Here is a 13,881-nt window from a genome sequence, read left to right as displayed (position 1 = left end):
TTATTTTTTCGTGTTTTAAACATACTCCATTTCATACAAGAGGACTGCAAATATATAATATTTAAGTGTTCTAACCTTAATTTCAATGAATTGTTATGTATGAGTTTTTTCACTTTTACACAAATACTTAGAACAAATGTGTCAATACTTGTACTTGCACTTGATATTTAATCACCAAATATTTTAAATGTCTGTACTTAAGTACACAAATCGGTTACTTAATACTTAGTACTTAAATTTACTGTTTTCAAGTACTACTTAACCGAAATACTGTACTTATTTATTCTTGGTACTGGTACTTATGGTACCCCGTCAAAATAGCCCCGTCAAAAAAGCTCTGACAAAATAGCCCCGACGTAATATCCCGCACACAAAGCAGCTTCGACAAAATAGCCTGCAGACAAAATAGCCGCGGAATAATAGCCCGCCGACAAAATAGCCCCGACAAAATAGCCCCGAAAAAAAAAAAAGCTCCCTTCAGAATTCATCATGAAATAATTCCTTAAAAATACATTTTTTCGGAAATGGTAATTATCCTCTATTCAGATGTTTATCTTAACCACATTAAATAAAAATTGTCTTTTCAGAGAACTCGAGTCCTGTCTTTCCTGCCTCTTGGAAGTTTGAACATTTACGTTAAGCGAAAATCAATGTTAATTTATGATATAAACATTTTATTCTGTTTTCGGGCAACAGTAAAATGCATTTTAAATTAAATAAATTAAATACATTCTTCCTTTTTGTCAAATAATTTAAATTAAAAAAAAGTTTTGGACACCTTGTATAAATAATTATGTAATTTTTTATAAGAGGCTGTTTTAGCCGGGGCTGTTTTGACCGGGGCTATTTTGACCGGGGCTATTTTGTGTGCGATCTATTTTGTCGGGGCTATTTTGTTTGCGGGCTATTTTGTCGAGGCTATTTTGTGTTCGGGCTATTTTGACGGGGCTGTTTTGACGGGGCTATTTTGACCGGGCTATTTTGACGGGTCACGGGTACTTATACTTAGTTCCACTTTGAATAAGAACTGGTACTTAAGACTTCAGTACTTTTTGTCGGTACTTACAACAGCTCTGCTATACAGCCAAGCATACGTGCTCATAGCCGATACTTAATAAAAATATTCGCATGCAGTTTATTAACAAACGAAAAATGCATCAATTAACTCTTTGAGGAGCAAAAATATCCATGTAAAAAATACCCTAGTGGTGCACAAATATTTTTTTTCAGAAATTTATAAAAATATACACAAAAAGGTGTTAACTATCTACTATTGTAGTTATCTATATACAGTTTTTACACAAATTTGAAGAAAAATAGTTATTTTCCTAACAAGTGCAGAAAGTCATACTTTTCCGCACGCGACTGCAGTTTGCCGAACGACGCGAAGCGGGAGTTCGGCAAGCAGTCGAGTGCGGAAAAGAGACTTTCTGCAAGCGTTAGGAACAATATTTTTTCTACGAGTCTTTAAAAAATGACCAAATCTTAATTAATTAATTTAATTAATATGAAAATACATACACAAATTAATTCTTTGACAAGGTTGTCAAAACCAAACTTTCAGCATAATTGGTTAGCATGACGACGACCTTGGTTTCCATGACGACGATTCAAAACCACTGTTACTGTCTACTGTACTAAGTTGACTTTCGAATATTATGTCAACATTATTTTTTCTTCAAACGTCAAATAATGATGACATTACTTATCTAACTTGATCCTGTCAAAGTTTGATGAAAAATGTTGTCATGGCAACAATATGAAACATGTCACAAAGCAACAATACAAATGTCATTAACAACAATTAAACATCATTTTTATTTATAGTAATATTAAAAGTACAATTAGTTAATGAGGCATTTTCAAAATTGAAACCGTGCAAAAATGTTCCCGACTCTTGATACGCATTGGTAATTGTTGATGATACTGATGGTCGAGCACAACTTTCAGCAATCATTCCCGATGTTGGCGAATCATGACTTAATTATTTTAATTTCTAACATCTAGACGACTTTGATAGTTGTCACAGTTAATTTCGAGTAAAAATAGCGTATGAATTGTACTATTTATGGTTGAAAATTGCTACGTTTGAAGAAAAAATAGTATACTTTATTCGGCAAAGAAGCGACTTTTCTTGACGCGCCCGATATTACGCGCCGAACGAAGTGAGGCGCGTAATATCGGGCGCGTCAAGAAAAGTCATGCTTCTCCGCCTCATAAAGTAATATACTATTATTTCATCGAATTCTCGCGTTAATTTCATTAAAACATGAACACAATAAGATATATTTGAAATAAATTAGTAAATAGTATCTAAATATTAGTTTATTGCATGTATTATAATTACTTTAAGACCATAATAACATATCTAAATTAACACGCGTGCGGAAAAGTAAAACACGTACGGGAAAGTAACACGCGTGCAGAAAAGTAAAACTTTCTAAACTAAAACGCGTGCGCGAAAGTAGTCATTTTTGCATGCTCGTAGAAAAAATTATTTCTGGAACGATTAGATCAAAAAGTTCTTTTTCATTTTTGGTAGAGCAAAAGTGGAGCACAAATATTTTTATTCAGAAATTGATTAAAACACACACACAAAAAGGTGTTAGTTATCTACTATTAGAGTTATCTGTATAACATTTTTACTCAGATTTGAAGGAAAAAATTATTTCTGGGACGATTAGATCAAAAAGTTCTTTTTCATTTTTTGTAGGCTTAAATTTTCAAGTTTCCTATCCACGCGGTCAGGGTAATGTTTATTTCGGCCTTATTTTCAATCCCCACCCACAATCCATCATCTTTTTTAAAATTGTATAATGAAACTTTTTGTTAACTTTGAATTTACTTACAGTCGGAAAAATGAAAGATTACCCATGAACGATCACATCAATCACTTATTTTGTATTTGCTCTCTTTTTCTATTAAATAACAAAGGTTTGTTATAGAAAAAGACAGCAAATACAAAATAAGTGATTGATGTGATCCTTCATGGGTAATCTTTCATTTTTCCGACTGGAAAGTTTTGTTTTGCAGAAGGGAACCAAGCCACAAAAGTGGATTTTTTTTAAAGCTGTTTTCTTGAATTCACGGGACTCCAGATTTTGAAATCGAACAAATTATACATCATCATTCTCTTAGCCTTATCCCTATGCGGGGTCGGCTTCCCTAATTGCATTTCTCCACACAATTCTATCTTGGGTCATATTAATGTTAATCCCCTTTACCAACATGTCCTGCCTTATCGTCTCCCCCCAGGTCTTCTTTGCTCTTCCTCTCCTACTCCTTCCAGGAATCTGCACTTCAGCTATTCTTCGTATTGGGTGATTAACGTCTCGACGTTGAACATGACCAAACCATCTTAACCTATGCTCTCTCATTTTGGCATCAATTGGTGCCACACCTAGACTTCCCCTAATATACTCATTTCTAATTTTATCCTTATTTGTCACTCCACTCATCCATCTAAGCATTCTCATTTCCGCCACATGCATTCGTTGTTGCTCTTTATTTTTCACTGCCCAACATTCAGTTCCGTGCATCATAGCCGGTCTTATGGCTTTTTTATAGAATTTTCCCTTCAGCTTCATTGGAATTTTTCTGTCACACAACACACCACTCGCTTCTCTCCACTTCATCCATCCAGCCCTAATTCTACTGCATGCATCACCATCTATTTCTCCATTACTCTGTAATACTGATCCTAGGTACTTAAAAATATTGCTTTTCACAATCATTTCACCATCCAAAGATACCATTTTATTTGTAGTAACTCCATCTTTAAATGAACATTCCAAATACTCTGTTTTTGTCCTACTAAGTTTTAAACCTTTTTCCTCCAGAGCTTGTCTCCACTGTTCCAGTTTTTGTTCTAGGTCTCTTTCACTATTTCCTATTAACACTACATCATCAGCATACATTAGGCACCATGGAATACTACCCTGTAGTTTCGCTGTTATCTGGTCCAAAACTAATGAGAATAAATAAGGACTAAGCACCGAGCCTTGGTGCAATCCTACTTTCACCTGAAATTTATCAGTCTCTCCCACACCTGTTCTAACACTAGTCGTTACTCCCTCATACATATCTCTCACAATCTTTACATATTCGCCAGGGACTCCTTTCTTATTGAGTGCCCACCACAGAATCTCTCGAGGAACTCTATCATATGCTTTCTCAATATCAATGAATACCATATGAGCGTTGGTCTCTTTATTCCTGTATTTTTCCATCAGTTGCCTTACAATGAAAATTGCATCTGTTATTGATCGGCCCTGCATAAAGCCAAATTGATTATCGGATATTTCGGTTTCTTCACGTATCCGTCTATCAATTACTCTCTCCCATATTTTCATGGTGTGGCTAAGTAGTTTTATAGCCCTGTAGTTTGTGCATTGTTGTATGTCTCCCTTGTTTTTGTAGACAGGTACTAATATACTGCTTCTCCATTCGTCTGGCATTTGTCCAACTTCCATAATTCTATTAAATAGACCTGCTAGCCAAGTTATTCCTGTCTCTCCCAATGCTCTCCATACTTCCCCAGGAATATCGTCTGGTCCGACTGCTTTTCCTTTCTTTATTTTTTGAAGCGCTTGAGCCACTTCCTCGTTTGTTATTCTGGTAACCATTACTGTTATTGTCTCCGTTAACTCCACAGGCTGTCTGTCAAATTCTTCATTTAATAAACTGTCAAAATACTTTCTCCATCTCTTTTTGACATCCTTTTCGTGAATTAGTATTTTATTATTTTCATCTCGGATACATCTAATCTAATTAAAATCTCTTGCTTTCTTTGCTCTCTGTTTGGCTATTTTATATATCTTTGCTTCGCCTTCCCTGGTATCAAGTTGATCGTATAGGTTTAAATACGCTTCTGCTTTAGCTTTTGCTACTGATACTTTCGCTTCCTTTTTGGCGACCATATAGTTTTGAAGATCTATGTCCGATCTGGTTTCTTGCCACTTTTTATATAATTTTCCCTTCTCTTTTATTTTTCCTTGTACTTCATTTGACCACCACCAAGTCTCTTTATCCTCAAACTTCTTTCCTGACGTTTTCCCAAGTATTTCAATAGCCGTCTCTCTAATAATATTGGCCATTTTTCTCCAAATTGTGTTAGGGCTTCCTTTCATGTTCCAACATATTTTTTCTACTATTCTTTCCCTGAATAGACCTTCCTTCTGAACAAATTATACATATAGCCCAGTAATTTCATATTAATATTTAACTGTTTTCTTGAATCAAACAGTAAGTGTTAAATCAAATCTAATGCATATATTGACGATTTTAATGTTAAACCATGAATATTTTTAACCTTCCGTGACTAAGATTGGGTCTGTGAGACGTACCAGTTAGAGTTTTTACGATAACATATATCCAAATCGTTCGTTATGAATCTTCGCCGCCATCAGTAGCTGCCTGATTTAGATGCCTCTTTTTAGTGTTGAAGTTTGAGTCTTCAGTGTCAACTAATTATGCAATTATCGGCAAATCTTGTCTCAGAGACCCATGTTGGACCCATGATCTACTCGATGAAAAAAATATTTAGATTAACGAAAGACCGTGCAAACAAGTGCTGATAATTTAGTAACCCAATAGACCGTGATAGTCGTGACGTCAAAACGTCAAAAAAAGTTTTCCAAACACGTTGTGTCTAGGTACACGCTAAAATGTACGCAAATAAAAAAGTTAAACTTCATCAAGCTAGTGACTATTTAGCGTGGGCAGTGACTGTATATTTTGATACACGCTATTTTAATATGTTTAGTGTTTGTTTGATAGAAAAATATTTGTTATGACGTTTAATTCTACCTAACTTTTTTATTTGCGTACACGGTAGCGTATACCCTAGACACAACGTGTTTGGAAAAATTTTGACGTTTTGACGTCACACTATCATGGTCCATTGCCAGGAGTAAAATTTGAACCTAGGTTCACATATGGCAATGGAACAGCAATGGAAATATTGAGGTTGTTTTTGACAAATCAGATGTTATGTAATTGTTTTATTTTCTTTGGTACTTTGCTAATGTTAAAGAGGTTTAATAATTTAAAAATAGGTATCATTTATGTTTAATTTTACTCCTTCAGGAAGTAAACACAATCCTACGCTTGAAAGTGTACCAAAGGAAACATTTTTTTTTTATGTCGGTCTCTGAGACCCGATGTTAGCTTTAATGTTCAGAAAACCTTTGTTAGTTGCGGAAGGTTAATAGAGAATTATAAATTTTATCGTAAAGTTTCTGGCTAATATCTCAGTTTTAACAAAGTGTGGTTTGGATCCCTTCTGCAGAATCCCGTTCAAATGTGAAGTCCCAGATCTAAACAAAAATCTGAAAATTCTCGTGGAACCACTTTCTGGTAACATCCTTAATCACTGCCTTTTACATTTTATAAGGCAAGGAGACTACTAATAAAGGAGACGAAAGGGACTCTACAATATACAGTCACATTCCGAAAGTTAATTAATTTAACATTTTACTCATATTTTGAGTACACGGAATCAACTTGTTGATTCGTTGGAATTTTTCCTAGGCAAATGGACGGATAATTTTTTTGGTGCACATTAAAAGTAAAAGAAGTCTAAATAACTTTTTAATGGAAAGCCAAAATTCGACTAAATCGCATTTTTTGTATATGTTACAGTTCAAGTTGATTATCCAGTTGGAGTTGACTCCAACTAGTTAGAGTCGACTCTAACGGCTGGTTTCAGTAAAAGTTGATTATAAATATAAAATGAAGATTTATATTCAACATTTACATACTAGTAAAAGTAGACTCCAACTAAGAAAAATAATACTCTTCCCAATGCCATTTAGTAAAAGTTGATTCTGATTCACACAAACAGCCGATTCTAGAAATTAAATGTTACTGAATATGTTCAAATTAGTCTAGGCTGTATCGTCGCCCCCGTTAGGTAAATTATTCCAGTTCGATTTTTTTTGCACAAACTTACTAAAAAAGAGGCCCTCTTCGACCAAATAACGAATCCACAGGGTGTCAGATGGTACTGTGGTCGAAAAATTGTTTAAACAATTTTTTTAAACAAACTCACAAAAAAAATTAGGAAAATTTTCTTTACATCATTTGGGTCATTCGGAGCAAAAGAGGTCTTTTGTGATTTTTCTGTAAAATTTTGTTGTTCTCGAGTTATACGCGATTTAAAATTTGCAAAATACGAAAATGACCATTTTCAAGGCTTAATAGCTCAGTTAAAAATTATTATTATGAAAGTCCGAAAGTCATCAAATAAAATTTTAACGACCCCCCTACAAGATACTGAAGAAATTTTTGTTATTATTTTATTACTAAGCGGTTATTTTTAATTATTAACAATGAGCGCTAGGAGCGTATTGACGCAGCTATCAATGTGAGTGCGAGTGAGATGCACCATTGCACCATTTTGGCAATGAATTGTATCACCCGAATGTCATTCTCTAGGGGTGAGCAAGTCTCTCAAGCTGGGTTAAATCACTATGCTTGCTTGCTTACCATTTTGACATTTAAAAATTCAAACTTCTGTCAAACCACAAAACTGTCAAAACTTTTTTTGTAATTTATAGCTCACATGTCATCACCATGACAAGTCGAAAGATCTTCTTGTGGTGCTTTCTCCTTTAGTGAAGGTTAGCGACTACACTGGCAAATCTGTCTCTGTCCAATGCGGCTCTAAACAAAGATGTTGAATCAAGGCCGGTCCAGTTTCTGATATTTCTAAACCATGAAATCTGGCGCCTACCGGGACCCCGCTTTCCTTCACTCTTACCCTGGATGATCAGTTGCGTGAGGCGGTACTTTTCGTTTCTCATTATGTGTCCCAGGTAGCTAACTTTTCTGACTTTAATGATTTTTAGCAGTTCCCTATCTGTACCTATTCTCCTCAGAACATATTCGTTGGTGGTGTGGGTTGTCCAAGGTATTTTCAAGTCTCTTCTATAAAGCCAGAGTTCAAAGGCGTCCAACTTGTTCATCAGTGTTGTGTTGTGTCCAGGCCTCCGTTCCATACAAAAGTATTGACCACACATAGCAATGCACAAAATGACATCTAAGGCTGATATTAATGCTACTGTTACAAAATAAGCTTTTCATTTTGATAAACCCCTGTCGGGCTACCTCTATTCTCGCTCTTGACTTCTTGTTTTTGATCAAGTTGATTTTTGAACCAGCAACCAAGATATTTGTACTGGCTTACGTATTCAAGCTGTTGGTGTTTCACATATTTATTGGAAGAGGTAAATTTTTGTTCCTTGATATTCTTATAACTTTGGTTTTCGCAGTATTGATCTTCATCCCCATTTTTTCACAACTCTCAGTAACCCTATCCAACAGTATCTGCAGACTATGGTCCGAATCAGTCATTAATACTGTGTCATCTGCATAGCGGATGTTATTTACTCTCTGACCGTTTATCCTGATTCCTTCTGAAGGGTGCGATAAAGAGTTCGCAAATATTACCTCAGAGTAGACGTTAAAAGTATGGGTGATAGCACACAACCCTGTCTAACACCTCGTATTTCAATTGGCCTTGACGTATTACCATTGGTCTTTATGATTGCTGTCTGATTCCAATAAATAGCCTCTATAATTTTAGAATCTCTTTTGTCGATTCCGTTGTCATTCAATCTTTCTATCAAGGTCTTGTGCTTCACCCTATCGAACGCTTTCTCAAAATCTATGAAACAGATAAAAAGGTCTGCTTGCTGATCTTTGTATCTTTGTGCCAGAGTTTGAAGACAGAATATTGCTTCTCGTGTCCCCATACCTTTCCTGAAGCCAAATTGTTCTTGACCGATGACCTCATCACATTTTTTATAATATATTCTGTTCTGTATGATACGCAAGAAAAGCTTCAGAATGTTATTTAATAGACTTATAAGGCGGAAGTCCTGGCATAATTTGGCGTTCTTCTTTTTAGGCAGTGGTATGAAGACTGATTCAAGCCATATTTTAGGGATAGTCCCTGTATTGTAAACATTATTAAATAGTCCAAGAAGAAGGTCTAAGTTTTCCTCGTTGATTAACTTCAATAGCTCAGCTGGTATTTCATCTTTTCCTACAGATTTGTTGTTTTTTAGTTGACGTAGAGCATATTCCAGTTCGGACTTTAGTATTGGAAGAACTTCGTCGTTTTCGGTATTTAATGTAGGAGGTTCTCTGATGTCATAGAAGAGTTCCTTTATATAGTCTTCCCACATGTTTATTTGTTCTTCAGGGCTTGAAATCAGTTTGCCTTCTGCGTTGATTAGATTATTTGGTCCTTGTGAGTATGTCGTGCCTGTGAATTCCTTGAGTTTCTTATACAGATGGAAGTCATCATGTTTTTATATAAGTTTTCGATTTCTTCACATTGTTCTGTTATCCATTTTTCTTTTGCAATTTTTATTTTTTGTTTAATGGTTCTATTTAATGCTTTGTACATTGCTTTGTGCTGTTTGCATTTTCTTCTTTCATCCATTAAATCCAATATTTCCTCTGTCATCCATCTTTGCTTCCGTAGTCGCTGTTTTGTGAGCATTTCAGTTGCCGTTGTAAGGGCGTGTCTGATTTCCTCCCGAAGGCGAAAGTTAAGGATGTTTAATTATATGAAAGTGTGCTAAAAAACAGTGCGAAAAAGTAAAACCCATTTGAAATACATTGTTACTTCAGACACACTTTAAACTCTTCATGTACTGCTATCTATATTTACAATTTTCACACAATAAAACCTTTACATTTTTACATAATATGAGATAGAGTAGATAAAAATTATTTTTGTGAATTTGGTTAACAAAAATTGGTTAAACAATTTTTCGACCGCGGTACCGCGTGACACCCTGTGTATTTGTTATAAGGATTGTTATACGGATGTATTTCTTTGAGTAAGTTTGTGCAAAAAATCGAATCAGAATAATTTACCTAACGGGGGCGACGTTACAGACTATACTAATAAGTAGTTGAAACGGTCAAAACAAAGAAACGCACACTCATCAAAAATGCACTTGAAATTCTCGTATAATCAACATTTACTGAATCGATCCAGGAAGAGTCAACTCCAACTAGTAAAAGTTGATTTAACTTTTTAAAATCAACTTTTACTGCTCGTTTCAGTTGGAGTTGACTCCAACTAGTTGGAGTCAACTCTAACTGAGAATCAACTTGAACTGTAACATATACACCAAATTATAACTACAGTACCCACTGTTATATTTTTGAAATTTGAGTTGCCCTCTGGTTTTAAATTTACTTTAAATGTGTTTTATTTTTGTTAATTTTGTATTATGCTCTCTATACACTGTACTATTAAAATTATCATTGCCCTATTTTCTAGGTTAAAACTTCCAAATCTGGCAATTCTCAAACTAAGAAATCAGACAAACCAGACCCCCACCCATCAAAAACGAAGTCTCACGGAGAAATTCCCTCTACTTCTTCGTCTACCCATAAACACTCATCAACGCAAAATTCCAAATCTTCAAAGAAACACAGTAAGACCGATTCTGAACAACCCGGTACAGAGATTGAACCGAAGGTTAAGAAAAATTCTAGGTATAGTTTAGATATTAACCATAGACAAGATCATTTAGAATATAGTGTAAGAAACAACAACACAGACTCTTCTAGTTCATTAAGTAATATATCTGCTGACGTTAACCGACATTCAAGGAAGCACAGAAAGGGTTCATCAACTTCGACAAGTACAAAAGATAGACCAACCGAAGATAAAAGTAGTACCTTTAAGTTCATTAACTCAGACCTGCATCTACGAGACAAAAAGGAGAAAACTAGAAAGAGTGATAGAAGGGGACAAATTCTTATTAAACTGAATAACACCACTGTTGAAGACTCCTTAGGAGCTAGTACTTCATCTGGAAATCTAACTTATCCACAAGTAAGTATGTTTTATATTAACATTTCATTCTGGTCAGTTAACAATTATCGTATATTTAATGTGTTTATACTTATTTCTAATAGTCCTGGATCCCGCGTACCAAATAAAAGATTAAAATCCACAAGGAAAAGAAAAATTTTTACTGTAGTTATCTGTATACCATCAATGACAAAATTTGGAAAAAAATCCTTTGTAAAAGGTATAAAATTTTTTTATTAAAAATCCCTTTAAGGGCTACATCACAGACCGTTTTCGATTTTATAGAAAAATCATCATCAGTGTTAAAACAAGTTGGATACCAGCTGAGCCACCAAAGAAATATTAGGGTAAAAACCCTTTAAATATTATATAGTTGCATTAAAAGTGCATACTTTAATAAAACTCCTTAGGATGGATACATATTGAAGAGAATAATGCCCTTAGGTAATTGAAGAGATTAATTAGTTTGATGAGCCATGTACTTAAAGTACTCCTTACTATCATTCACTCGCGCATATACACCAAATTAGAAGAACAGCTGAGTTGAAGTTCAATTTGGATTCAGAGCAGGACTCAGAACGAGGGAAGCACTTTTCAGCTTGCAAGTTCTAATACAGAGAGCCAGGGATGTCAACTGCGATTTGTATGCATGTTTCATAGATTTCGAGAAGGCATTTGATAAAGTCCCACATGGAAAACTAATCGATATCCTAAAAACATCAGGACTCGATGGTAAGGATATAAGACTCGTCTCAAACTTATATCTCCAACAAAAAGCAATAGTTCGATTCGAAAATGAACTCTCCGAAATCTTGACAGTCGAAAAAGGAGTCAGACAGGGTTGCATACTGTCACCAGCATTATTTAACATATACTCTGAAAACATCTTTAGAGAGGCCTTGGACGAATCAGAAAATGGTATTGCAATAAATGGACAACTTATAAATAATATTAGATATGCAGACGATACAGTATTGCTGGCAGATAGTGCGCAGGGGCTACAAAGGATCATGGACAATGTTGTAGAAGCATGTAACAAATACGGCCTAAAATTAAACTGTAAGAAGACAAAAATAATGATCATTAGTAAAAACACCAACATAAACGCCCAAATTACAGTAAACAATACACCCCTAGAGAGAGTACAGAAAATATGCTATCTGGGCTGCAACATTAAGGATACTTGGGATCATAGCTACGAAATAAAAACTCGTATTGAAAAAGCCAGAAGCTCTTTTAACAGTCTTAGGAAGATTCTGTGCAACTTGTCTTTAAGTATCAATATACGCATAAGAATTCTTAGATGTTACGTCTTTAGTGTCCTCCTATATGGAGTTGAAAGCTGGAGCCTGACAGAAGATGCCATAAAACGGTTAGAGGCGTTTGAAATGTGGTGCTACCGACGTATGTTGAGGGTTTCATATATAGACCACACAACTAATATAACTATTCTCCAGAGGCTAAGAAAAGACAAAGAAATAATTAACACCATAAAGAACAGAAAATTGGCTTACTTCGGCCACATTATGCGTAATGAAAAATACCGACTGCTACAGTTGATTCTACAAGGCAAGATTGAGGGCAGGAGAGGTCCTGGACGTAGACGTATATCCTGGCTGGCCAATCTTAGGAAGTGGACTGGTCTCATCATCATCATCCAGCCTCAAAAGTCCACTGCTGAACATAGGCCTCCTCCCCTCGTTTCCAACCCCATCTATCCTGCGCCGCCCTCATCCAGTTTTTATTTACCTTTCTTAAGTCGTCAGTCCATCTTGTAGGCGGTCGACCGACGCTTCTCTTGTCTTCTCTTGGCCTCCATTCCAATAACCTCTTCGTCCATCGCCCATCTGTCATTCTGGCTACGTGTCCTGCCCATCTCCACTTCAACCTGGCTATCCTCTCGATGACGTCAGTCACCTTTGTTCTTCTCCTGATTTTTATCGTTTCTGATTTTGTCTCGCAGAGTTATTCCTAACATTGACCGCTCCATTCTTCTCTGCGTGACTCTTAGTTTGGTAGCCGAGGCTTTAGTTAAGGTAAGGTCTAATGGACTGGTCTAACGTCAACTGATCTATTTCTAGCTGCCTTAAATAGAATAAGATGGGTCAATGTGGTCGCCAACATCTCCAGAAAGAAGATAGGCACTTTTAGAAGAAGAAGGTAATTGAACTTCCCAACACGTGGGATGTAAATTGAGTTGTTTACATTACAATGATTTAATGGCAACATGTTTTACGTGTCGGACTGGTTAAGATGCCCAAAATTTTTGTTGGACAAACATTTTTTCGTATAATATATAACGTTGGCTATTGAATACTTAAAAAACTTAAAAACAGCTTGGTAGTTTTCACAATCATAAACTTGTCAGGATGCCACGTTTATCACGTTCCACAATTAAAACTTCCCTTGTTCCAGTGTTCCCATACATCAAAGTTTGTCTGACTCGACATTGTTAAATTATGAACAAATTTTCAGCTTGCTTTTAATAATCTTTTATTTGGTAAGCGATATAAAATAGTTTCATTAATCCTTACTGATTAGAATATCTCTTCACTGTACATACAACTCCAAAAGACTCTTCAGGCCTGCAAGGGATGCACTGCAGGCGGGCGCCAAAATGAACTTTTTTTTCTGCTGGGGTTAAAGAAAATACTTCTTCTTCTTCTTCCTTCTTGTATGTAGGCTTTGAAGCCTGTTTCTTCTTCAATATTAGCCTCCTAAATTGTTTAAGTTATCGCACCATCTTTTTCTTGGTCTGCCAATACTTCTTCGTCCATTTGGTGACTTATCTCGTGCTATTCGTACTATCCTATCCTCTGCCAGTCTACTAATGTGTTCTTTCCACTCCTAGCTGCTTTATAGATTCTTGCTTTTGTGTCTTGTGTTAGGTGATTGTTCTTCCAGATTGTGTCATTAAGAGATCCCGCCGCTTTACTTGCTTTTAAACTTTGTTGTCGTACTTCCTCCTTAACATCTACCGAACTGGTTATATCTATTCCCAGATATCTAAACCTTCCTTCCATAAGTAAGAAAATACT

The 13,881-nt window shown here is 35.6% G+C and overlaps 1 protein-coding gene across 3 annotated transcripts in view; it reads left to right on the top strand.

The window, feature by feature from the left end:
* Positions 1 to 13,881, top strand: part of LOC114348372 (E3 ubiquitin-protein ligase TRIP12) — a 249,767-nt gene that overhangs the window by 69,077 nt on the left and 166,809 nt on the right. For all 3 annotated transcript variants that reach the window (XM_028298962.2, XM_050643127.1, XM_028298954.2), the window contains exon 3: positions 10,304 to 10,864. In XM_028298962.2, coding sequence (XP_028154763.1) covers positions 10,304 to 10,864 — 561 coding nt within the window. The remainder of the gene's footprint in view (positions 1 to 10,303; positions 10,865 to 13,881) is intronic.

The sequence above is a fragment of the Diabrotica virgifera genome, chromosome 2 (genome assembly GCF_917563875.1).
Source record: "Diabrotica virgifera virgifera chromosome 2, PGI_DIABVI_V3a".
Taxonomy (NCBI): domain Eukaryota; kingdom Metazoa; phylum Arthropoda; class Insecta; order Coleoptera; family Chrysomelidae; genus Diabrotica; species Diabrotica virgifera.
Note: the sequence above shows the minus strand (reverse complement) of the source record. Positions and strands in the feature narration are given on the sequence as shown.